General features: G+C 36.0%; 2 protein-coding genes across 5 annotated transcripts in view; both read left to right on the top strand.

Moving 5' to 3' along the window:
• The first annotated feature begins 425 nt into the window (after positions 1-425).
• LOC127868945 (BTB/POZ domain-containing protein 17-like) overlaps positions 426-26,514 on the top strand; it is a 29,664-nt gene continuing 3,575 nt past the window's right edge. The window contains exons 1-2 of one of the 3 annotated variants that reach the window (XM_052411153.1): positions 426-546; positions 22,153-22,510. In XM_052411153.1, coding sequence (XP_052267113.1) covers positions 22,157-22,510 — 354 coding nt within the window. In that variant the 5' untranslated portion in view covers positions 426-546; positions 22,153-22,156. Of the gene's footprint in view, positions 551-22,152; positions 22,511-26,514 lie in introns of all 3 variants that reach the window. The other 2 variants (XM_052411155.1, XM_052411154.1) reach the window with 2 other exon arrangements.
• On the top strand, positions 8,483-13,887 carry LOC127868944 (uncharacterized). Of its 2 annotated transcripts, XR_008044330.1 has the most exons (4): positions 8,483-9,095; positions 10,261-11,258; positions 11,511-13,103; positions 13,249-13,887. XR_008044330.1 is itself a non-coding variant. In XM_052411152.1 (3 exons), exons 1-3 carry the CDS (start codon positions 8,761-8,763, stop codon positions 11,855-11,857), a joined length of 1,680 nt encoding a protein of 559 aa, XP_052267112.1. In that variant the 5' UTR covers positions 8,483-8,760; the 3' UTR covers positions 11,858-13,887. The 2 variants fall into 2 exon arrangements, 1 of the variants encoding a protein (XP_052267112.1); XM_052411152.1 differs by having other exon boundaries at positions 11,511-13,887.

Genomic DNA, 26,514 nt, shown 5'->3' with positions numbered 1-26,514 from the left:
ACCACTCAAAATGTTTAGCTCCATGAGATACACATGCATGCCAAATATCAAGTTGCTATCTTCAATAGTGAAAAAGTTATGCACAAGTGCATGCATTAATGTACAGTTCATGTGGAGACAGCCCTGGATTACCCATATGGCAGAGTAGGCAACTGTCTATGTTCCCCTTGACATTTAGCGGCCTCATGAGACCGTGACCAAAAGAAAAAACTTACTTAGCCGATTCTAACGTCTTGACAAAGCAAAATATTTGTTATTAATCTTGTGTTCCAATAAAAGGCTTGACATTGTCTTACCAAGAGACAGTCATTTATTATTTTGCAAATCTTTATTCTTTTTTAATCTGAACAAATACAAGACGAATTTAGTAACAAACATAACATTTGAGTAACAAAATATTGCAGAATAAAAAATACGACTCGATCTTTTTGCCATATAATTTTCTTTCCGCCCATTACCCTAGAGTGATCTCCCTTTCCCCGCCATATGTCACATATTTTTGCGTTGAGAATTCGCTGTCGGGTTTGTCACCAGTATCGTGGATATGTAGGTATTTAGAAGATGATTGAGGATGTTGTGGGTTTACAGATCGAATGCTTTTTGTTATTTATTCAGCATATAACCTCTACGGTATAAATAGATGGTGACTTGACGCTTTTAACAATGACTGATTCTCATTTGCATGTGTATGCGTAGTATCGACTATCGGCTCTTTCTTCTTCTGGTACAGCACTCCTCATACATGCCATACGTCCCGGATTGTCCGGGACAGTCTCGGAAATGAAGAACTTGTCCCGCTGTCCCGGAAATCTGTCAAATGTCCCGGAATTTACAAAATCCATATATACATGTACCTTATCTTAGGCTTAACTGCACCTCGAATCTGTGTATATCTGCAATGCCTACCCGAATAGTCAGACTACGCTACGTGTCAAAATCGATCAATTAACAGGGGTCCTGTTATCATATCGATTGTCTCACGTTCGCGGTCAAACCGAAAAGGTGGCATTGTTTAATGTGGTTGTTAATTGACTTTAATCTACTACGTCACTATGGCACAAGTGTGTAACTAATGTGTGACTGTCCGGATTTTAAGTTGACGATCTACCGGTACTGTTTTGTTGTATTTGTTTTATTGTGATTGGTTGTATGTATTGTGAATTGATTTGAGTTGATGATCTAACGGTACTGTATTGTTGTATTTTTTATTATATAAATGTTATAAATGAATAAAGGCGTATCAACAACTACGCGTTACACACCGGTCTTAATAACAATAACGCAGTGACGTTACCATCTATGTTTAGAACGCTTACACTGAAAACACGTGGCTTGTATCTAGTAACGGAAGTAGTAATGTTTAATTTGACGTTAATAAATCAAGTGTATTTCGGATAGGCTTTCGAACTTTTGCAATTAACGATGCGAAACAAAAAAAAACGAACCAAAAATGCATTTGTCTTTAAATATTGCTACATTTTATACATGTCCCGGAAAATCGGCAAAAGTCCCGGACAATTTAACTCAATGTCCCGGAATTGGTCTGAAAAATTATGGCATGTATGGCACTCCTTCTAAATAGAAGATTTTTTGCCGGTGCCTTTTAGCTAAGGGGTGAAAACTGTACAAAAGGTGCTCAGTTGGGTGTTAGTTTAAAATTATTTAAATTTTAATGAATACGTGTACAGTCCAGTTACCATTAGCGGATCATTACCTATAGCGGATCACTTTGATGTTCAAGACTGTGTATCGCGATAAATAGTTGTCATTTTTAGACGATATTTTGCACACAGCATCTTCAAGACCAGTTCTTTAAAACACATTGATTGAGTCATAATCAGAGCTACTCTTTGTCAAACATTTCCGTATGTTTGCTGACATGTATATACGACTTTGTTGACTTCCAACTCGTTTCCAGATCGAGGTTGAATAATTTTTGCGGCCACATACTATAACTCTGTTGGAAAGTTAGAAGTTTACGCATTAATTTAAAGGCCATTTAGTAGTAGTCGTTCTGCCTGCAAAAGTCCATTTCAGTTTTGATTCGTGTTCAAGATTTTGCAACACCTTATTAAAATGGAATGAAGAATTAGGGCAATAATGGATCAAGCGTGATAATATGCGTATTGATAATATATTATATTAAAATATATGCAAATCTTGTTGATTCTGACAATAAATGATCTCAATCTTAATGTTTTATTTATTTTCCATGTTCAATTTCGATATGATTCAAACAATTTACATGGTTTATAAAATGCCGATATCCTGTTGATCTTTTTAGGATTTTCAACAGATAATTTCACAAGAACACCATGCGTAAAGTGTGGATACAAGATCACATATAGAAAACAATGACAAAAAAATGAATATAAGTTATAACTGGCAATATAACTTGGTCATTGTAAAGAACACATTTTATGTTTCGACAGTTCAAATATTGTGTTAGATGTCCCCTGAGTGGTTTCAGTCACGTGATCCGTTATGGCTACAACTGATCCGTTAATGCATGAATTCTTCGGCGAAAAAAAGGCATCACAAATACATTTTGCCTGTGTTTAAAAATATGGCTGTGTGCTAAATCAGTAAGCATAGGTTATATTTAATCAAACTGTTGTTAAAGAAGCATGTATTGCTTTTTACCAGAACAACTTAACTACGCTACTGATCCTGTAATGGTAACTTGACTGTATATAGTTGCCTTCCATCTGATTTCACTTAATTATTTAATTAAATTATTTTGTGTAACTCTTATTTTGAGAACAAAGAAATTCTCCATAAAAAAATGACTTTACAATTTGGGAAAGTTGCATTTTATCAGAATTCTAACAATTTGTTATAGCCCGTTTACATGTAACTCACATGTTTTTTTCAACTGCATGATGGTCATAATACCTGACAGTGGACCATTACATTTTATTGATTTTAGCTAATTTGAAAGTATGTCTTTGTTAACAATGGTTTCGACCATAAGCATTTAATGGATAAGAAATCAAAATGAAAATAAAATGCTTTGTAACCAATTTAGTTCAGCAAAAATGTAGTCAGTTTTTTTTATAAGGATGATGCATGATGCCAATGAGTACTAATTATATTAATCTGCTTACTTTATGTTTCAACAAACTATTATATTTAATTGAATAAATAAAAATATTTGTAGGTAACCTGAGCACAAAGTGCTAAATAATAAGTAATTGGGATCAGCCTATGTCTAGGGTTCTGCTTTGTGCTGAGTTTGGTGAGATTTGTTGGAATTGTTTATATTGACAATAGTTTGGCCAAGCCAAAATCTGGGTCATGTGGGTTCAAAAACTAGGTCACTATGTCAAATCTTTAAAAAACCTTGTTACCACTGAAGAGCTCAAGAAGACTCAATCCAGCGTTTTTCCTCTATATAAAACGGCACCATTCCCAATGAGACCATTTTTCCCAATTTCAAAATAAAAATTTCCCAATTCACAAAAAAAATCCCTATTCACAGAAAAAAAGCAGCAACAAGTTGCATACGCACATGTTTATCCCTTTTGTCAAAACATCACATTGTACACATTAGATCACCGTTAGTATACATGCTAAGTGTGTTTTCACAATAACCATTGCCAACACTAAATCCAGTTTTGTCAGAGTGTCTGTTTACTGTCTACAATATACCAACTGATTTAATAATGAATCATCTAAAAACCGTAACGATAGAGATAAAACATGTTTGCTTTGAACTTAATTTTGAGGAAATGTCTATTCAAAATCAATCGCGATATAATTTAGTTTAAATAAAAGAGAACAGTTTTAACTGAAATACAAATATTTCAATTGTCTCTAAGCTACTGGGTTTATATAAAAAATCAATTCACCCATGCTTTCTATGCGTGAACGTGACGTTTTACGAAAGGCATATTTTTCGCACCCTTTTTATCAGAACAAAGAATGAACAGTATACACGAAATATACATGACTTGTTCACTGTTTATTTGAAACTAGAATTTGATAACATGGCGTTAACATTAAAATTAAAAAGCATGTTTCGGATTACCAATTTTATTACGGTTATCAGAGAATGCAACAAAACATTTACAATTTTAGGTAATTGAATAAATAATAATTTGTTAAACGGCTTTACTTGTCGATATAAATGTTTTGACAATATTAAGCATGAACTGCACAATTTCCACAAGGAGTACATCAAAGCCATATCAGTCTTTTTAGTAACTGGCCACGATTTTTTGCAGAGGAGTACACCGTAAGGACTGATTAGTGTGGTAGGTACAGCAATGCCACAAATCCACTGAAACTATCCATTGCTAGTGACACTGGTTTATTCACGCATAACTGACTCACAATCGTTCGTATCTTCAGTTCCATAGAGCCATACTCTTATACTACTCGTTCAGTAGTATGTAACCAATATCCGTGTAAAATGAACACAGCAAATCATATTACCGCAGATTCAAATCAAATCAAATTTTATTTTAAGTCGGTACATGTGTAACAAAGAAACATTAGATATGAATAGCTATTAACCGACATTTACAATAATAGCAATAAATAACATGCATATTTAAAACAAACATCAGCATTAAATGATACATAATTAATCCTATAGACTTTTAAGACATGAGGTATTTAAAACAAATATATTCATGCAGAGGCAAAATTTAAATAACTGGCAGACTACAAACATCACAAATACAATTGGCAGAAATAATACATTAAATTAAAATTTGTGTTGAAGTTGCTGATCTTGACCTAGGTCTAAAAACTGCAATAAAACAAAATAAATAAGAAACTGAATAGGAAAATAAGCACAAAAGTGCGACAAATAAGACAATTCTAAAAAACATATATCCCCCAAATCAGATTTGGAAAGAACTGATCAGCAACTTCCTCACAAGTGCATAACACACATTAGAATATATTTCATAGTTAAGACATAAAAAGCAGCAAATACATGCACACAAATTAGGCAAAAACAAAAGTACTCACGCTCTTAGGGTTATAGAGACTGGAAAGGGATGATAACTACACATACAAACAAAGCAAACAGAAGAAAACAAGGGAAATGCAAGCAAAAATAAATAAAAGCAGTACAAATAAAACTAAATGCAAACAAAACTACAACTAAATTTAGTAAATAAATAAGGCTATGAAGCTGCGGAACAGCAAGAACAAGCGCAACTCTCTCCACTCCATGCACTGACCAGACTTCGGAAGCAATTGTAGTTCGATTGGTCTCTGAAGTTTTGCGGTAGAGAATTCCAAAGCCTGGCCGCGCTGAAGCGGAAAGAGCTGATGCCGTATCTTGTGGTCCTTACCTTAGGTATAACAGCAGTATTGGAGTACCTGAAAGAATATGAAGTCTGTTTAACAGTTAACAGGTCATGTAAGTATGAAGGTGTGTCTCTATGTATTATTTTGAAAGATTCTAAAGCTATAGATCTTAAGCGACGTACATTCAACGATGGTATTTTAGATTTGGATAATAGTTCACAATAGGTAGAAGTATAATCCGAGTAGATGAAACGAAGTGCACGCTCTTGTATTTTTTCAATTTTTTTAGTGTTGACTTTGCCACAGAAATGCCATGTTAACGGACAATAATTAAAATTTGACATAATAAATGAGTAATATATGTTTATCTTCCCTAATTTACATAGTTTGTTCCCTAGTCTTTTTAACACATTTAATTGTCTTGATGCTTTTCTACAAATATTGGAAATATGAGTATCAAAGTTAATATAATATTTGATTATCAATCGATTGTGCATTTATAGAATTTTTGCTTACAACTGGGGATTATGTATCAAATATTGAGTCAAGTGCATAGTTGTCAGATGTTGTTTATAAAGCAAAGTTTCATCGACCGTCGAGTCTACTGACACAAACCAGGTTATCCTACGGAACATGAGGCTCAAGAGCCCCGATTTAACTTCAGTAAAAAAAATGTTTGGTTTAACAAACTCGTTATTTAGTGTTGGTAGAAACATGATTTTGCAGGAAATCAATTACCACATTGATATTAACATGTAACTGATTATGTGTACATGTTTTCTAAAGTTTTCAGCATAATTAATACATTTCCCAATTTGGATGAAAATGCTGCGTACTTCCCCAATGAGCCCAGTACCGGCACCATTCTCAAAGTAGTGAGGAAAAACGCTGAAATCTTGTCGATGCTTGGTCAGAATATTTATCTTAAATATTTCTAGATTGGGGTTGAATCTAGATAAACTGTAAAAAAACAAGGTCATCATATCAACTCTTGGAAAAACCTTTTAACCACTCTGAAGGGAACATTTTTGACTTAGTCTTGATGAAACATAGTCGGAATGTTTATCGTGACAATATCTAGAACTATTTGAAATCTGGGTCACATGTGTACTTAAGCAAAGTCATCAGGTTAAACACCTTGTTACCACCAGAGGCCGCATTTATGACTTAATCTTGATGAAACTTAATCAGAATGTTTTTTCACTATATCTAAGTGAAGTTTAAATGTTTGTCATTTAAGTCCATAAACTAGGTCACCAGCTCAAAACCTTAATATCTCATCATAATGGTTTGGCCTGGTGAAATGTTCAAACAAAGCCAGCTTTTGTTTGTATGGTTGCCAGTAGGGGATCTTGTGGGCCAACAAGTATCTCAGGCATTTTCCGTACATACTTGTTGGTCCTGTGCTCCTTGTAGGAGATGCGGAGCAGTCTTCGGAGTCATTTGTGTTCAAATTCCTGTATCCAGCGTTCTGTGTTAGACTCTGAGTGTGAAAATTCATGCAGCTGTACAGTAGTGTGGAGACTACGAGGGACTTGTAGAGCCTGTACTTGGTGGGGAAGCTGATAGAACTGCTTGGAGACTACGAGGGACTTGTAGAGCCTGTACTTGGTGGGGAAACTGATAGAACTGCTTGTACAAAACCTGCTCAGTCTGGCCATTGCTGTGTCAATGGTTATTCAAACCTGAGCAGTAATGGTACAGGGTTGCTCGCAAGTAGTTGAAGCTGGTCACTTCTTCCAGCTTCTCGCCATGCATGGTGATGTCTACACTGGTGTTGGTCGTGCTGTTCACTATGATCTTCAACTTTTCCATGTTAACCTTACTCGGTATGCTCATGCTCTTTCATGGAGTCTGTAGGTGATATCTTGAAGTTCACTGCTGGTGCCACCCATGAAGTCAATGTCATCAGCAAATCTCAAGTTGGAGATGGGTCTTCCACTGATGGAGATGGACGTGTGGTGGCCATAGAGAGTTTTTTTCATTATTGTCTCAAGGAATAGGTTAAAAAGGACAGGAAAGAAGCAGACATCCATGACAAGCGCCCACCCATGTCCTGAAGAAGTCCTCCTGCTGCAACTTCTTCACCTCTCAGATCTTTTGGCATGGTGCCGTCATTGCTGCATTGTTGCCTCTCCTCCGTGCTTAATCAGTTCAGAAGTGAAGTTGTCTATTCCCAGAAATTTATCTGCCTAAAGACAACACACTACCTTCTCAACCACTGCCTTAAGACTAGACTGACTATTGTCGTCTTCCTCTGGTCTGGTATTGTTCTGAAGGCTACTTGAGTCTGGTCAAATGGGGTAGTTGTAGAGGTCACTGCAGTATTCAGTCTACCCCACTGTTCGCGTTCTGGTAGTTTGCCCTAGAGTCCAGGCTGGTGTACTTCTCATGCTTCTGCTCTCTTTTTTTGTCACATATGTCCATGATTTCAATAGTCACCCATGGCTTGTTCTTTCTTATTTTACTCCTGACATCTTCCTTGTTTGATGACAGTAGGACATCCTTAATGTTATTGGTGATGGTGTCAATTGCATTATTTAGGATGTCTAGAGTTGCAAACTTTGCAACCTATCTGTGCTTGAAATCACTGGATCTTTCAATTTATCTAAGTCAAATCTAATGCCAGGCTTCTTGGTGATGCGCTTGTTCTTTAGCTTCAGCTTGATGGTGAGCACTAAGTCATGGTCACTGCCAATGTCTGCGCATGGAAACGTTTTTGTGTTCGCCTTGTTGATGCTGGACTTGAACCGTTGCATCACCAGTATGAAATAAATCTGGTTGTGTACTTGCCCATTTGGAGCATGCCATATTGCTGTTCTGGACAGTTTGTGTGTGGATGCAGCATGTTGGTCTCATCTAATCTACATGTAAATCTACCTACTGTCCCTGACCAGTCTTGGAATGCGTCTGGTCCAACCTTGGGGTTCCAGTCCCCTTGGGCTATTTGGCCCTTTTCTTTATTATTATGAAATTAAGAAACTTTCTTATGTAGAAACATAGTTTTTTTGTGGATACATTTTACAAAATGAATTTGAGATTTAAAAAAAAAGAAAAGACAACAGACTGGCCTTACTGTGACAAGTTCTATTCACACGCATTCTTTGCCTTTCAATTAAACATTTGCACAGAGACAACATAATTATCTGATAAAGCTGCAAACTTTGATACTCATATGACATACATGTATAGACAATCCAAACTTTTGAACATTACTATCATAGATTATCAGTTTAACCTCAACAACAAGTTTTAAATGGGGGAGTATATTAAGCAATTCAGAAAGCTTGGACTTCAATGAATGATGGAGGTACAAGTTTTGAAAATAACTTGTACCAATACGTTTATGCTACTACTAGATTGACATGGTGAAGTTGTCCATGAATTTATCTTCAATCATGCATATTACAAGACTGCAGTTTTTGTGAGTGTTTAAGTTGTATTAAAGTGAGTTTGTCTAGACATTTGGCTTATCAAATCTGTTAATAAAAGAATATGGCAGCCACATCAGTGTCTTTACAGAAAAACGATCCGGAAAAAATTGCAGCCTATTCTTGCTCAAAATCTTCATGTAAGAACAAAAACACTGAGGCAGAGGCTTATTGTAAAAACTGTAACTCATGTTTTTGTGGAAAATGTGTCAATCTACACAATCAGTTGTTTGAAGACCACCAAACGTATGGGCCTGAGGAAATGGAGAATTGGCCCGTTGCCATGGCTACACAGGAGTTTCTGGAGAACTGTGAAGTCCATAAGGGGAAGAAACTTAAACTGTTTTGTGAGGACCACACCCAACTGTGCTGCAATACTTGCGTTCTGCTGAATCATCGGTATGTTGGTTGTAGTGTTTTGAAGTAAATTGTCTTACTTTTTCAGATTAAATGCTGACTAAAAGAGATATATTGACATAGATAGGGTATTACATTTTCAAAAAATAAGTTGTGTCAACACTTTGTGCTAACTTGTTGCTTGACACATTTCTCATTTTTTCATACGCTTTAAAAAAACACTAATGTTAAGCAAATTAAACAGTTTTCCATGGGTGTAATTTAAGCGGATGTGCAAAAATCAGTAGTATTAGTAAAATTGATTTGAAATAAATGTATATGAGGCGCAACTATACAACTATAATATGCTTTATTGATAACAAGACTTTAGTGTTGTAAACCTCTCATTTAAGTAGGCTTTTGTTTGGTCATTTAAGCACAAAGTGCTAATGTTGAGCTATTGTGGCCACCCTATGTGGGGCTTCTGGCATAATTATTTGTCTGTTGTCAGTCATTAACTTTTAGCTCATTACCACTCAAGATGCTGTACATTTCATCCAATCTTGATTAAACTTGGTCACAATGTCTATTTTGACATATCTGTGCAGAGTTTTAATTGGATCCAAGCCACAATTATGGCACAGTAAAGTTAAAAGTGAAACTTGGTCGGAATGTTTATTTATCTTGACAATATTTAGTACATGATCAAATCTGTGTAATGTGCGTCCAAAAACTAAGTCACCAGGCACAATCTTTGAAACATGTTGTGTTTTAACCACTCTAGAAACCACATTTATGACTCAATCTTGATGAAACATGGTCAGAATTTCATCAAGGCCATGTGTGAATCTGGATAAAGTGGCGTCAAAAACTGGGTCAAAACATCAAGTGTACCTTGCCCTGCAAGTTATCATAGCCATTTTGTTGTATGTATGAGCTTCAATGTCACTTATGCGTGTACTAAACATGATTTTTAACATTTAAATCTTTTTTTGTTAACACCTGGCCCAATATAACATTATTACTAATACATGCTAATCATGCTTAACTAGAGAAAATGCATTATTGTTTACATTACTTAATTTAGGGGGGAATATACATTTGATATGCTCAATGATTTGTTTTTTAAGGATATGAGTACAAAGAACATTGACAGATGTATATTTAGTTTTCTTTGTGCCTAAATCTTACTTCTAGTAAGATAATATGAAAATATTCTCCATTTCAGTCAGTGTTCAAAGGTTACCTTGATTGCTGATACCACTCTGTCTGCAACAGACCGTCAGCAACTGTCAGCCAAGATTAACACCATTCTGGATCAACTTATGAAGCTGCAAACAAACTGGGAGAGCAACATGAAGTCACTGCAAGTGTCATATGAAGAGAGGCTTAAAGAGATGAGAAGTATGAGAGACAGAATAAATGCAACCTTAGATAAGCTGGAGAAGACCACCTGGGAGGAAATGGATGAACTGAAAGCCAGCTGGAATGCGTCTCTCAAGTTTGATATTGACTCATGCTTCAGGCTTCGTACTGAGCTGACACGTCTCAGTGATGCAATAAAGGAAATTGGCAAAAAGAACAAAGAGTTAGCCTTTATAGCGCATCAGAAAAGTGAAGAGATGGTTAAACAAGTAGACAAATATCTGAACAACAATTCAATACAAACAGAAGTGTCCTTAAAGTTGGTTGTTTACAATGACATTGAAAAGTTTTTATCCAAACAATCAGGTATTGGCGATACTATACACATTACAAAGGAATTGGCCACGCAGGGGAGCCCAGACCAGGCTTTCATAGTCACAGGGGCAACTCCAGTTAGTGAGAGAATATCAAGTGATATTAGTATGTCATATACTTTCTATGGAATATGTGGTCTGTTCAATGGTCAGATACTTGTTGCAGATGGTGGTAATAAAAGATTGAAGCTGTTGGACCTGCAGCAAAATGTGGTCAGTGTCTGTGATATGTCTGGCTCTCCATATAACATGTGTCTTATCACCCCCTGTCATGTAGCAGTCGCTGTGGGCAGTTGTATACAGTTTGTCTCGGTGAACAGTGGACAGCTGATGAAGGGCAGGAGGCTACAGCTACCACATGAATGTTATGGAGTAGCTCATCACCAGGGGGACCTATATGTGACCTCCAATACTGCTCTGTACAAGTACACCCTCACCGGAACACTTGTGAACAAGATGTATGAGGATACATTTAGTTCTACAACAGGTGATAGTCATGAACATTACTATACTAATATTTAAAAAAATAATTATCAAAATAGTATTACTCCATTTCATTTATATGTATATATCTTGTTCATTAAATATATTTTTATTATTTTCTATATCATTATGTATACTAAATATTAAAGATTTTGTGTTTTCTTTTACTACATTTGCATACATATTATTGTTTGAGGTTGGGGTAGAATAGTAGACATTAAAATTGGTTAATGATTTTTTTGTTATATCTATGCAGTCGCGAGTTGTGCAGTGAGTCCCAGTGGTGACAGGATCTATGTTACAAATTATGGCCAACACAAGCTCCTCACTCTGGCCGGGGATGGGACTGTTATCTCCACCTTCACTGACACAGAACTACATCGCCCATGGGGAGTTCATGTGACACCTGCAGGACAAGTGCTTGTTTGTGGACACTTCTCCCACACTGTCATACAGGTGGACAGAGAGGGCAAGAAGAAGATTGCTACACTGGCTACACAGAAGGATGGAATTAAATACCCTCTATCAGTCTTTTATAACTGGAAATCTGGCTCTGTCATTGTGGGACAAAATGATAATATCATGGTGTTTAATATAAAATGAAATCAACTTCTGAGAAAACGCCATAATTATTAACATTTTGCATACAAATTTACATGTTCAGCCTAATAAAATGACTAGGTTTTTAAAAGGCAAATATGTGAAATGTTGTTTTTTCATTGTACTTATAAAATTGTGGGTGAAAACTGATACAGTTCAAAACTTCAATAAAAAAAAAGCTGGGATGATTTTGATTAACTAAACCGGTAATTGTTAATAATATTGTCAATTTAATTCATTATTTAAATAAACAATCAACAAATCGTGTGAGTTGTATTGTAACATTCTTCTTACAATTGATTTTATGATGTACCTATATTAATTTTAATTTAATATTTTATATTGTTTAGCACTTTGTTCGATAAAGTGAGCAACATTTTGTGATGCTAAATTGTTATTATTTTTTATATTGCCCTTATGAACATTTTTATTATGCCCCCCTTCGAAGAAGAGGGGGTATATTGTTTTGCACATGTCGGTCCGTCGGTAGGTCAGTCCGTCCGTCCACCAGATGGTTTCCGGATGATAACTCAAGAGCGCTTAGGCCTAGGATCATGAAACTTCATAGGTACATTGATCATGACTGGCAGATATGACCCCTATTTATTTTCAGGTCACTAGGTCAAAGGTCAAGGTCACAGTAACTCAAAATAGTAAAATGGTTTCCGGATGATAACTCAAGAATGCTTAGGCCTAGGATCATGAAACTTCATAGGTACATTGATCATGACTGGCAGATGACCCCTAATTATTTTCAGGTCACTATGTCAAAGGTCAAGGTCACAGTTACTCAAAATAGTAAAATGGTTTCCGGATGATAACTCAAGAATGCTAAGGCCTAGGATCATGAAACTTCATAGGTACATTGATCATGACTGACAGATGACCCTTATTTTCAGGTCACTAGGTCAAAGGTCAAGGTCACAGTTACTCAAAATAGTAAAATGGTTTCTGGATGATAACTCAAGAATGCTTACGCCTAGGATCATGAAACTTCATAGGTACATTGATCATGACTGGCAAATGACCTCTATTGATTTTCAGGTCACTAGGTCGAAGGTCAAGGTCACAGTGATTCATTAATTGTGTTTGTCCAAAACTTTCACCTTGGTTAAAGTTTTGCAATTATCTAAAATGGTTTCTGGATGATAACTCAAGGATGCTTACGCCTAGGATCATGAAACTTCATAGGTACATTGATCATGACTGGCAGATGACCCCTATCGATTTTCAGGTCACTATGTCAAAGGTCAAGGTCACAGTGACTCGAAACAGTAAAATGGTTTCTTGATGATAACTCAAGAATAATAAGGCCTAGGATCATGAAACTTCATAGGTACATTGATCATGACTGGCAGATGAACCCTATTGATTTTCAGGTCACTAGGTCAAAGTTCAAGGTCACAGTGACATAAAATGTATTCACACAATGGCTGCCACTACAACTGACAGCCCATATAGGGGGCATGCATTTTTTACAAACTGCCCTTGTTATGATAAATGATATATTTTGTATTATTATTATCAATTCATTATTATTGTTCATCTTATTATGGTGCACTAAATGTTTTTTTATATAAGAAGTAGATCATAAAACTGATATCTTATTGACATTTGGGAACAGTCTCTGAAAGAATTTCCTATTTCATGGACCTCGGACAACAGTTAAAAAATGCACTTTCTATTTTGTGACAACAGATGGACTGTCCCAAAATGTAAATAAAATACCTGTTTTGTTAAAAATACATTTATTATTTCTATGGTGATTACCAAATAAGTATTTTTTTCTGATGTAATGTAAATTATAGCTAATATTGTTCATATATCCAAACAAGTTGTATATCCTTGTGAAGTAAAATTTAAGTTGTTTTTTATCTTCAATTTTGAAGTATAAAAGGTCCATGACTTTGTTCAGTCTGAAATATGTTTGGTTAACACATGAAAAGCAGTGGGTTGTCATATAAGTATTTCTGTATTGAGTTAAAAAAGATGGAATGTATGTGTTTTTTTCTTAATTAAAGATGCAAAATGTACAGGTGCACGTTTTTTGTTACTCATGGTCATAAATCAAAAGCGGGAAAATGATGAAGTTGTTGTAATGATTTGAGCAAACAATCTATTAACGACATATCTTTTACACAACCATCAAAATTTAAAAGCCTTTGTGATGTAGTTGTAACTTTTGCTTAAAAAGATCCCAGCATCAGTCTACTCTTGATATTGTGGTATCCTTTGTCGTTTGTCCGGCAGTCTGTCAGCCATCCTTTGTCATTTGTCTGGCATTTTGTTAATGACTCAATCTTTAAGGGACTTGTTCACAGATTGTCAAAATGACAATTGTCCAGCTTTTTGTTGTCAGATTGAAAAAATAAATAATAACTGTACATAAGGGAACAAAGTGACACAAATGTGCTGACTCATACTGTATATACATGCACATTTGCATTTATTAGTAATCATCATTATATATTGATACAATGACATCTCATTATAAACGTGAAACAATTGAATAACTTGTAGTGTTTCTGTTGTTATGTCCCTCACCACTTTACTGGGGGACATATTGTTTTTGCCCTGTCTGTTGGTTTGTTTGTGTGTTTGTTTGTGTGTTTGCATCAAACTTTAACATTTGCCATAACTTTTGCAATATTGAAGATAGCAACTTGATATTTGGCATGCATGTGTACCTTATGGAGCTGCACATTTTGAGTCGTAAAAGGTCATGGTCATCCTTCAAGGTCAAAGGTCAAATTTATAGCTTCAAAGCAGTGCAGAAGGGGACATAGTGTTTCTGACAAACACATTTCTTGTTTTTAGCTCGACTATTATATATGAAATGTATATAGTAGAGCTATCCTATTCACCCCGGCCTCGGCGTCTGCGTCTGCATGCAAATGTTTTTCGTACTACCCCAAATATTTTCTTTGTTCCTTGACATATTGCTTTCATATTTTGCATACTTGTTTACCAACATGACCCCATACCTATAAACAAGAGCAGACAACTCTATCAAGCATTTTATCATAATTATGGCCCCTTTTCCAATTACAATATGCAGCAAATGTTAAAGTTTTCGTACTACCCCATTTATTTTCATTGTCTCTTGACATATTGCTTTTATATTTTGCATACTTGTTTACCAACATCACCCCAACCTATAAACAAGAGCAGACAATTCTATCAAGCATTTTGTCATAATAATTGCCCCTTTTATACTTAGAATATGCATATTATTGATAAATCTATGTTAAAGTTTGCGTACTACCCAAAATATTTCCTATATCCTTTGACATATTGCTTTGATATGTTGCATACTTGTTTACCAACATGACCGCAACCTATAAACAAGAGCAGACCACTGTATCAAGCATTTTGACATAATTATGGCCCCTTTTACACTTAGATAATTGAACATTTTGCTTAAATTGCCATAACTTCTTTATTTATGATCACATTTTATTATTACTTTGACAAAACAACACTTACCTGAATACCACAATGGATTCCCCCCCAAACAATACCCCACGCCCCAACCCAGAATCCCTGCCCCCTCCCCCACCATAATTTTTTTTTTCCTTTTTTTATTTTTTAAGATCATCTTATAAATGACCCCCCCCCACATTATACCCCCCTCTCAACCCCCCTACCCCCCCCAACTCCCCCCCAAACTCCCCCCCCCCCCAAATGGTTTTTTTTTCCTTTTTTTATATTTGAAAGATCGTCTAATAAATGACCACATCCCACATTATACCCCCCTCTGAACCCCCCTACCCCCCCCCCCCCCCCAATTTTTTTTTATAAATAAATATTTTTTTATTATTTTTATTTTTGAAAGATCGTCTAATCAATTATTGAATATGGACAATTTCCCCATGATGGCTTACGTTATACTGTCAAGCATTCGAATAGTCAAGCACGCTGTTCACGCTTGTTAACACTCAAGAGGCCACATTAATTTTCCGATCTTCATGAAACTTGCTCAGAAGATTTGTCCCAATGAAATCTTGGATGAGTTCAAAAACGGTAACCTTTGCTGGAAAAACATGGTTGCCAAGGGGCGGGCATTTTTCCTTATATGGCTATATTTGACATGAGTAAAATCTTGTTAACACTCTAGAGGCCACATTTATTTTCCAATCTTCATGAAACTTGGTCAGAAGATTCATCCCAATAATATCTTGGACGAGTTCCAAAATGATGACGGTTGGTTGAAAAACATGGCCACCACGGGGGCGGGGCATTTTTCCTCATATGGCTATAGTAAAACCATGTTAACACATTAATTTTCCGATTTTCATGAAACTTGGTCAGAAGATTTTTCCCAATGATATCTTGGATAAGTTTGAAAATGGTAGCCTTTGCTTGAAAAACATTGCTGCCAAGGTGCGGGGCATTTTTTCTTATATGGCTATAGTAAAATCTTGTTAAAAATCTAGAGGCCACATTTAAAATCCGATCTTCATGAAATTTGGTCAGAAGATTGGTCTAACTGTTAATTTGGATGAGTTCAAAATAATTATGTTTGCTTGGAAAACATGGCTTCCAAAAGCAGGACATTTTTCCTTATATGGCTATAGTAAAATCTTGTTAACACTCTAGAGGCCACATTTACTGTCCAATCTTCATGAAACTTGGTAAGAAGATTCATCCCGATAATATCTTGGACGAGTTAAAAAATGATGCCGGTTGGTTGAAAAACATGGCCACCCGGGGGCGGGGCATTTTCCCTTATATGGCTATGGTAAAATCTTGTTAACACTCTAGAGGCCACATTTATTGTCCAATCTTCATGAAATTGGTCAGAAGATTCATCCCAATAATATCTTGGATGAGTTCGAAAATGATCCCGGTTGGTTGAAAAACATGGCCACCAGGGGGCGGGGCATTTTTCATTATATGGCTTTAGTAAAACCTTGTTAACACTCTAGAGGCCACGTTTATTTTCCAATCTTCATGAAACTTGGTCAGAAGATTTGTCCCAATGATATCTTGGATGAGTTTGAAAATAGTAACCTTTGCTTGAAAAACATTGCTGCCAAGGGGCGGACATTTTTCCTTATATACATGAAGGTATATATGGCTATAGTAAAATCTTGTTAACACTCTAGAGGCCACATTTATGGTCCGATCTTCATGAAACTCAGTCAGAAGATTCATCCCAATAATATCTTGGAAGTGTTCGAAAACGATGCCTGTTGATTGAAAAACATGGCTTCCACGGGGGCGGGGCATTTTTCCTTATATGGCTATAGTAAAACCTTGTTAACACTCTAGAGGTCACATTTATTTTCCGATCATCATGATACTTGGTCAAAAGATTTGTCCCAATGATATCTTGGATGAGTTCGAAAATGGTTATGGTTGCTTAAAAAACATGGCCACCAGGGGCGGGGCATTTTTCCTTATATGGCTTTAGTAAAATCTTGTTAACACTCTAGAGGCCACATTTACTGTCCGATATTCATGAAACTTGGTCAGAAGATTCATCCCGATAATATCTTGGACGAGTTCAAAAATGATGCCTGTTGGTTGAAAAACATGGCTGCCAGGCGGCGGGGCATTTTTCCTTATATGGCTATAATAAAACCTTGTTAACACTCTAGAGGCCACCTTAATTTTCAGATCTTCATGAAACTTGGTCAGAAGATTTGTCCCAATAATATCTTGTTATCTCAGGTGAGCGACTTTGGGCCTTTCAGGCCCTCTTGTTTAATGACTCAATCGAAAAGGGAGTTTTTCACAGATTTTGAAAATGACAACTTTCCAATTTATTGTTGCAGATTCAAAAAATAAAATTTATGTAAAAATTGTAAACATACATGTATTCATATAATAAATGAGAAAAAATATTACCCAAAATGCATTTACATTAATTGAATATACTAGATATTGTTTTTTTAATAACTAAACATGTCTGCATTTTTTGGATGAAAGTTAAGCGTGTATATGGTATTTTTACAACATGTAAATTTTTTAGCTTTTTTTATCGCCTTTTGTCCGTCGTCTGTAGTCTGTTGTGCGTTGTGCAGCGTCAACATTTGCCTTGTTAACTCTCTAGAGGGCATATTTATTGTCCAATCATCATGAAATTAGGTCAGAAGATTGGTCTTAATGATATCTTGGATGAGTTTCGAAAATGGAAATGTTTGCTTCAAAAACAGGGCTGCTAGGGGCGGGGCATTTTTCCTTATATGGCTATAGTAACACCTTGTTAACACTATAGAGGTCACGTTTATTTTCCGATCATCATGAAACTTGGTCAGAAGATTTGTCCCAATGATATCTTGGATGAGTTCGAAAATGGTTTTGGTTGCTTTAAAAACATGACCACCAGGGGGCGGGGCATTTTTCTTTATATGGCTATGGTAAAATCTTGTTAACACTCTAGAGGCCACATTTATTGTCCAATCTTCATGAAATTGGTCAGAAGATTCATACCAATAATATCTTGGGATGAGTTCGAAAATGATCCCGGTTGGTTGAAAAACATGGCCACCAGGGGGCGGGGCATTTTTCATTATATGGCTTTAGTAAAACCTTGTTAACACTCTAGAGGCCACGTTTATTTTCCAATCTTCATGAAACTTGGTCAGAAGATTTGTCCCAATGATATCTTGGATGAGTTTGAAAATAGTAACCTTTGCTTGAAAAACATTGCTGCCAAGGGGCGGACATTTTTCCTTATATAGCTATATATGGCTATAGTAAAATCTTGTTAACACTCTAGAGGCCACATTTATGGTCCGATCTTCATGAAACTCAGTCAGAAGATTCATCCCAATAATATCTTGGAAGAGTTCGAAAATGATGCCTGTTGATTGAAAAACATGGCTTCCACGGGGGCGGGGCATTTTTCCTTATATGGCTATAGTAAAACCTTGTTAACACTCTAGAGGTCACATTTATTTGCCGATCATCATGATACTTGGTCAAAAGATTTGTCCCAATGTTATCTTGGATGAGTTCAAAAATGGTTATGGTTGCTTAAAAACATGGCCACCAGGGGCGGGGCATTTTTCCTTATATGGCTTTAGTAAAATCTTGTTAACACTCTAGAGGCCACATTTACTGTCCGATATTCATGAAACTTGGTCAGAAGATTCATCCCGATAATATCTTTGACGAGTTCAAAAATGATGCCTGTTTGTTGAAAAACATGGCTGCCAGGGGGCGGGGCATTTTTCCTTATATGGCTATAATAAAACCTTGTTAACACTCTAGAGGCCACCTTAATTTTCAGATCTTCATGAAACTTGGTCAGAAGATTTGTCCCAATAATATCTTGTTATCTCAGGTGAGCGACTTTGGGCATTTCAGGCCCTCTTGTTTAATGACTCAATCGAAAAGGGAGTTTTTCACAGATTTTGAAAATGACAACTTTCCAATTTATTGTTGCAGATTCAAAAAATAAAATTTATGTAAAAATTGTAAACATACATGTATTCATATAATAAATGAGAAAAAATATTACCCAAAATGCATTTACATTAATTGAATATACTAGATATTGTTTTTTTAATAACTAAACATGTCTGCATTTTTTGGATGAAAGTTAAGCGTGTATATGGTATTTTTACAACATGCAAATTTTTTAGCTTTTTTTATCGCCTTTTGTCCGTCGTCTGTAGTCTGTTGTGCGTTGTGCAGCGTCAACATTTGCCTTGTTAACTCTCTAGAGGGCATATTTATTGTCCAATCACCATGAAATTAGGTCAGAAGATTGGTCTTAATGATATCTTGGATGAGTTCGAAAATGGAAATGTTTGCTTCAAAAACAGGGCTGCTAGGGGCGGGGCATTTTTCCTTATATGGCTATAGTAACACCTTGTTAACACTCTAGAGGTCACGTTTATTTCCGATTATCATGAAACTTGGTCAGAAGATTTGTCCCAATGATATCTTGGATGAGTTCGAAAATGGTTTTGGTTGCTTTAAAAACATGACCACCAGGGGGCGGGGCATTTTTCTTTATATGGCTATGGTAAAATCTTGTTAACACTCTAGAGGCAACATTTATTGTCCAGTCTTCATGAAATTTGGTCAGAAGATTGGTCTCAATGATATCTTGGATTAGATTGAAAATAATTATGTTTGCTTGAAAAACATGGCTTCCAAGGGGCGGGGCAATTTTCCTTATATGGCTATAGTAAAATCTTGTTAACACTCTAGAGGCCACATTTACTGTCCGATCTTCATGAAACTTGGTCAGAAGATTCATCCCAATTATATCTTGGACGAGTTCAAAAATGATGCCAGTTGGTTGAAAAACATGACTGCCAGGGGGCGGGGCATTTTTCCTTATATGGCTATAGTAAAACCTTGTTAACACTCTAGGGCCACGACTTTTTTTTTTATTGGTTTACAAAAATTATTTTGAAAATGGTCCATCGGGCGGTCGAAAAAAAAAAAAAAAAAAAAACATTGGAAAAAAAAGTTAATGCTAATAACATCAGAACAAAGACAACATATCTTTTATAACCTTAACACAGAGACAAAAAATCAAATTATGCAATGAAACACATCTATATCTTCAAATGAAATGAGTCCTAACAGCACCTTATGTAACATCAGGCAATTTTAAACACTCCATTACATGACATGCGTTCTTCTCCCATTAAAACGAAAAACTGCGCTTCATTTCCATAATTGGATGCGCACCATTACGCAATGCGATGCCCGTTGCATAAATCTTATATAAGATAAACTACTCATACACAAATTACCCGGTATGTGTTTGCTCTTACTCGACTTATGAGATCGTACATGAAAAAAAAATCGAGGTAGATCGATCCATGCGTCGTCGCGGTAATGTTTGTCAAAGTTGTTGTTGTCATGAAAACTCATTGATTTACAACGCAAAACGTCTTATTTGAACTGACGCGAATTAATTTAATCATATTTGTCAACTTCGCTTTTGCTTTATTTTGATAATTTAATCCAAAGTTTAATGTTAGCAAGTGTTTTTTTACTGGAATTGTAAACAAGGAGTCAGTTAAAGTCTTCCGAAAATGTGCAGTCTGTGTGAATTGACAGTTTGACGTCATCAAAGGAAAGCCGCTTTCTGTCGGAAGCAATAAAGCGACAAATTTCGCGCCGAAAAAATTGGCTTCCTTTGTCTAGCAATCAACATGCCGAACCAATCGTGTGTTTGTTTCTCAATTGCAATCCTCCAATTTAATAAAAGCACGTGCATAGCTCCGCCTTCGAATCTTTTGCAGAGAACGGAGGCGGAGTTTAAAGGTTAATTGAGCTAGTGTTTTACACAAGTTGAGTTCCGATTTGCCGAAATTACTCGGCCCTAAGCATTGAAACGACAAATACATTTATCAATGATTTTCCGAGATATACCGATTTGTTCCGATTTCCAAACTTTCTGTACAGTTCCTATAAACTATGGCGGACGTGTTTACAAAATTCCTAAACACATATATCGTAAATAATGGCAGTGTTTTATTGGATTATTTATACTTATTATCAAATACTATCGGGTTTGTTTAATATAATTAACATGTTAAACAATATAGTTGCGTCACAGACACGGAAATAAATTTTGATGGGGTCGACATTTGACTGACGCTGATTTTCTTATTGTCTGTAATTTTTACCCGACATAAATTTTGAGAAGTGCCCATAAAAGGACTGGTACATAATGTGTCACATTGAAAAATATCCCGATCTCTGCAATATATGTGAACCAATCGTTGATTGTACTTACTTGATTTTATTCGCAACCGTACTCAAACCGGATCGTTTTTTTTTCTCATTTCGCTCATTTTGAAGTGCGGTCGGGAATAAAATATTTTAAAAAAAGACGATTTTCCGATTTTATTTTTTTTCCCATTTTCAAAAAATTAGGGTCGGCGGTTTTGTAAACCAAGAAATATAAAAGTCGTGGCCTTATGGTAGTTTTGTTTAAAAGAAGTCTCTTTATAGGCAAAAATCCAGTTAAGGCTTAAAGTGTTGCATCTGATTAGCCTGTGTAGACTGCAAAGGCTGGTCTGGTACAACACTTTACTCACATGCATTAAATGCCCTTTTCCCAGAGCGAAGCTTGTATACAATGTATCCCAGGCATTCACGTTCCCATAATTTACGCAGAGTGATGTCCTCTCCACCGAGACACAATTACCGGTAATTTGAGCTATTTACAGTCCTTTGTTCATATGCCTATGTCCACATTCCTATTTCTTCTGTTGCCCAGAGTGATGTACTCTCCACCAAGACACAATTAATTCGAGTTATTCACAGTCCTATGTCCACATGCCTATGTCCACATTCCTATTTCCTCTGTTGCCCAGAGTGATGTCCTCTCCACCCAGACTGCCACCCCTTTCCCTTCCGGAGCTCCTCAGTCCCATAGTGGAGGTTGAGCCTGCCCAGCACCATGTGAGTCACCGGTACTGTGTGCCCAGCTACGCCCTACCTTCTCCTTCAGCTCTCAGCCAGGCTCTAAACAGCCCCGAGGGTATCAACTGCTTCGGAAATGAGCGCCTTTACCTCCATGAGCAGGCCAAGCTGTGCAATAACGAGAAACTGAGTGACGTGACGTTGGTGGTCGGAGGCAAGAAGTATTACGCCCACAAGATTAAACTGGTGACATCCAGTGATGTGTTTGAGACCATGCTCACTGGGGAATGGAAGGATTCAAACAAAAAGGTTTGTCATTTTTTTTAAAGCTATTGTATTGTTTGCTCTTTTTTTAATGTTCCATTAACTTGTTTATTAGCTTTTTAGCTTTTGCAAATGAAAGCAAAATGCTTGATATAAGTCATATATGTACAATTTACCAATAAAATACATTTTATTTTACATTCAAGCTCAAAAGTAAGCGTGTTGGTAACATTTCTATGCATCATCATTAATAGGAAAGACAGTGTACATCATGATATGTAGTCCTGGAGAGATCATTTTCTGTTTATTTGAAAGCATCAACAATCTTTATTTCTTTATATTTAATGTTGTCTTGCTGTAAATACAATGTTCTTAATTTTAAGCCTCACTTTGGGAAAACAGGGCTTAATGCATGTGCACAAAGAGTCATCCCATATTGTTCATTTGCACATGCTAATGAGGGACAAAACTTTCCTCTTAAACTGGATTTTCTCTGAAAAGAGACTTTCAACACAAATGCCATTAAAGTGGAAAGGTATTGTACCTGATTAGCATGTGCAGACTGCACAGGCTAACAGGGATGACACTTTTCTCTCTTGCATTAAGACCAGTTTTCACAGAGTATGGCTAATATGTATGCGATACAAATATAATTCTGAGCAATCTCTAAATTCAAATACGAGGCAGTAATGTTGTGTGGTTGTTTTTTTTTAGAGGGGGGGGGGTCCCAGCTTTTATCTTTTAATTTGTCAGAAACATCAATTTTGTTGAGTTTTCATCACATCATTAATATATGTTCCTTTTGACGTATTTATTTTTAATTATAGATTGCTGTGGCAAACATTTAAGTATAATAAATGTTCATATTTATGTGTTGGTTAAACTGTATTTTGAAAGTTTATTCGAAAACGGGAAAAGATAATGTGTTCTAAAGCACTTGAAGCATATTTAATTATTTCATGTTCATACAAAACATTATAAACATATTGAATAATATTATACTTATACATACACATACAGCACAAATGCAGGTAACAAATCATGTGTGTATGTTTCATTCTGTTGTTACTCTGCAGATTAAAACATTTATTATAAAATCCATTGTAATATACAATTTACTTTAACCACATGTTCTTTGCTCATAAAAAAGACATTCAGACCAATTGCAAAGCAAAAACACAATAACTAGTTAGAACATTATGCAAAGTCAACCTGAAATGAGTAAGAACTAAATTAAATGAAACATCAAAATAAACTTATAAAATAAGTAACTTTAATAAATAATCTTACGGTGAGTATGTCATACTATTGAAAGAGAAAAACATGTATTGTGTTTCTGTCCCTCTTATAACTGAACAATTCCTACTCTCAGAGAGCCTCCTTCAGTTTCACTGAGGCATTTGTTTCATTAATCAGCTTAAGAAAGACCCATTTTATTCCCATCAGTTTTGCTTAGACCCTTGTTTCATCAATCAAATTCACTTAGACTCTTGTTTCACCCATAAGTTTCACTTACACCCTTGTTTAACCCATCAATTTCACTAAGATCCATGTTTCACCCATCAGTTTCACTGGGGCACTAGTTTTACCTATCGGTTTCACTGAGACCCTTGTTTACCCATTAGTTTCACTGAGACCCCTTTTTTACCTATCAGTTTCACTGAGACCCTTATTTCACCCATCAGTTTCACTGAGACCCCTTTTTAGCTTATCTATTTTTTTAATCACCTTGGCGTTGGCGTCGGCGTCCGGTTAAGTTTTGCGTTTAGGTCCACTTTTCTCATAAAGTATCAATACTATTGCATTTAAACTTGGTACACTTACTTACTATCATGAGGGGACTGGGCAGGCAAAGTAAGATAACTCTGGCTTGCATTTTGACAGAATTATGTGCCCTTTTTGTACTAAGAAAATTGAAAATTTTGGTTAAGTTTTGTGTTTAGGTCCTTTTTATTCCTTAAGAATCAAAGCTATTACTTTCATACTTGCAACACTTACTAACTATCATAAGGGGACTGTGCAGGCAAAGTTATGTAACTCTGACTGGCATTTTGACAGAATTATGTGCCCTTTTTATACTTAGAAAATTGAAAATTTGGTTAAGTTTTGTGTTAAGGTCCATTTTTTTCCTAAAGTATCAAAGCTATTGCTTTCATACTTGCAACACTTACTAACTATCGTAAGGGGACTGTGCAGGCAAAGTTATGTAACTCTGACTGGCATTTTGACGGAATTATGGGCCCTTTATACTTTACGCCTAAAGTATCATAGATATTGCTTTCATACTTGGAACACTCGCAAACTATCATAAGGGGACAGTAAAGGACAAGTTGCATAACTCTGGTTGTCATTTTATGGAATTATGGCCCTTTTTTGACTTAGTAACTTTGAATATATGGTTACATTTTGTGTTTAGATCCACTTTACTTCTAAAGTATCAAGGCTATTGCTTTTAAACTTCAAATACTTTAATGCTATCATGAGGGTACTGTACCTGGCAAGTTGAATTTTACATTGACCTTTGAATGACCTTGACTCTCAAGGTCAAATTATTAAATTTTGCTAAAATTGCCATAACTTTTTGATTTATGATTAGATTCGATTGATACTTTGACAAAACAACTCTTACCTGACATACCACAATAGACTCCACCCAAACCATCCCCCATGCCCCCCCCGCCCCCCCCCCCCCCCCAATCCCCCCCAAATATTAATTTTTTTAATTAAAGATCATCTAATAAATGACCACCACACCCTCACACTATACCCCCCCACCCCCAAAAAATTAATTTTTTGCTCCCCGGTAGGGTGGCATATAGCAGTTGAACTGTCCGTCAGTGTCAGTCAGTCTGTCTGTATGTCCGAAAAATACTTAAACATTGGCCATAACTTTTTCACTTTTTAAGATAGCAACTTGATATTTGGCATGTATGTGTATCTCATGGAGCTGCACATTTTGAGTGGTGAAAGGTCAAGGTCATCCTTCAAGGTCAAATGTCAAATGAAGGTGTCTGTCTGTCCGAAAACTTAAACATTGGTCATAACTTTTTCAATATTGAAGATACCAACTTGATATTTGGCATGCATGTGTATCTCATGGAGCTGAACATTTTGAGTGGTGAAAGGTCAAGGTCAATGTCATCCTTCAAGGTCAAATATATGGCGTCTGTCAGTCTGAAAACTTTAACATTTGGCATAACTTATTTAATATTGAAGATAGCAAGTTGATATTTGGCATGCATGTGTATCTGATGAAGCTGCACATTTTGAGTGGTGGAAGTTCAAGGTCAAGGTCATCCTTCAAGGTAAAAAAAAAATCAAAGCGGCGTTCTCATGAAGCTGCACATTTTGAGTGGTGGAAGTTCAAGGTCAAGGTCATCCTTCAAGGTCAAGGTCATCCTTCAAGGTCAAAGGTCAAAAAACATATTCAAAGGGGCGTTCTCATGAAGCTGCACATTTTGAGTGGTGGAAGTTCAAGGTCATTTTTCTGGGTCAAAGGTAAACAATAATATATATAAATTCAAAGTGGCGTTATCATGAAGCTGCACATTTTGAGTGGTGGAAGTTTAAAGTCAAGGTCATCCTTCAAGGTCACAAAATAAAAAAAATTCAAAGCGGCGTTCTCATGAAGCTGCACATTTTGAGTGGTGGAAGTTCAAGGTCAAGGTCATCCTTCAAGGTCAAAGGTCAAATTATTTTTTGTAATTTCAAAGCGGCGTTTTCATGAAGCTGCACATTTTGAGTGGTGGAAGTTCAAGTTCAAGGTCATCCTTCAAGGTCAAGGTCATCCTTCAAGGTCAAAGGTCATTTTTTTATTTCAAAGCGGCGTTCTCATAAAGCTGCACATTTTAAGTGGTGGAAGTTCAAGGTCAAGGTCATCCTTCAAGGTCAAAGGTATAAACAAATTTATTTTTTTTCAAAGCAGCGCAATAGGGTGCATTGTGTTTCTGACAAACACATCTCTTGTTTTTTTCAAAAATGGTTAAAAAACACAAATATTTTTTTATTTTATTTTATTTTTGAAATACCGTCCAACCATCCCCCCCAAG

The sequence above is a fragment of the Dreissena polymorpha genome, chromosome 2 (assembly GCF_020536995.1).
Source record: "Dreissena polymorpha isolate Duluth1 chromosome 2, UMN_Dpol_1.0, whole genome shotgun sequence".
NCBI classification, from domain to species: domain Eukaryota; kingdom Metazoa; phylum Mollusca; class Bivalvia; order Myida; family Dreissenidae; genus Dreissena; species Dreissena polymorpha.
The sequence above is the reverse complement of the archived record's forward strand: the minus strand, read 5'-3'. Positions and strand labels throughout refer to the sequence as shown.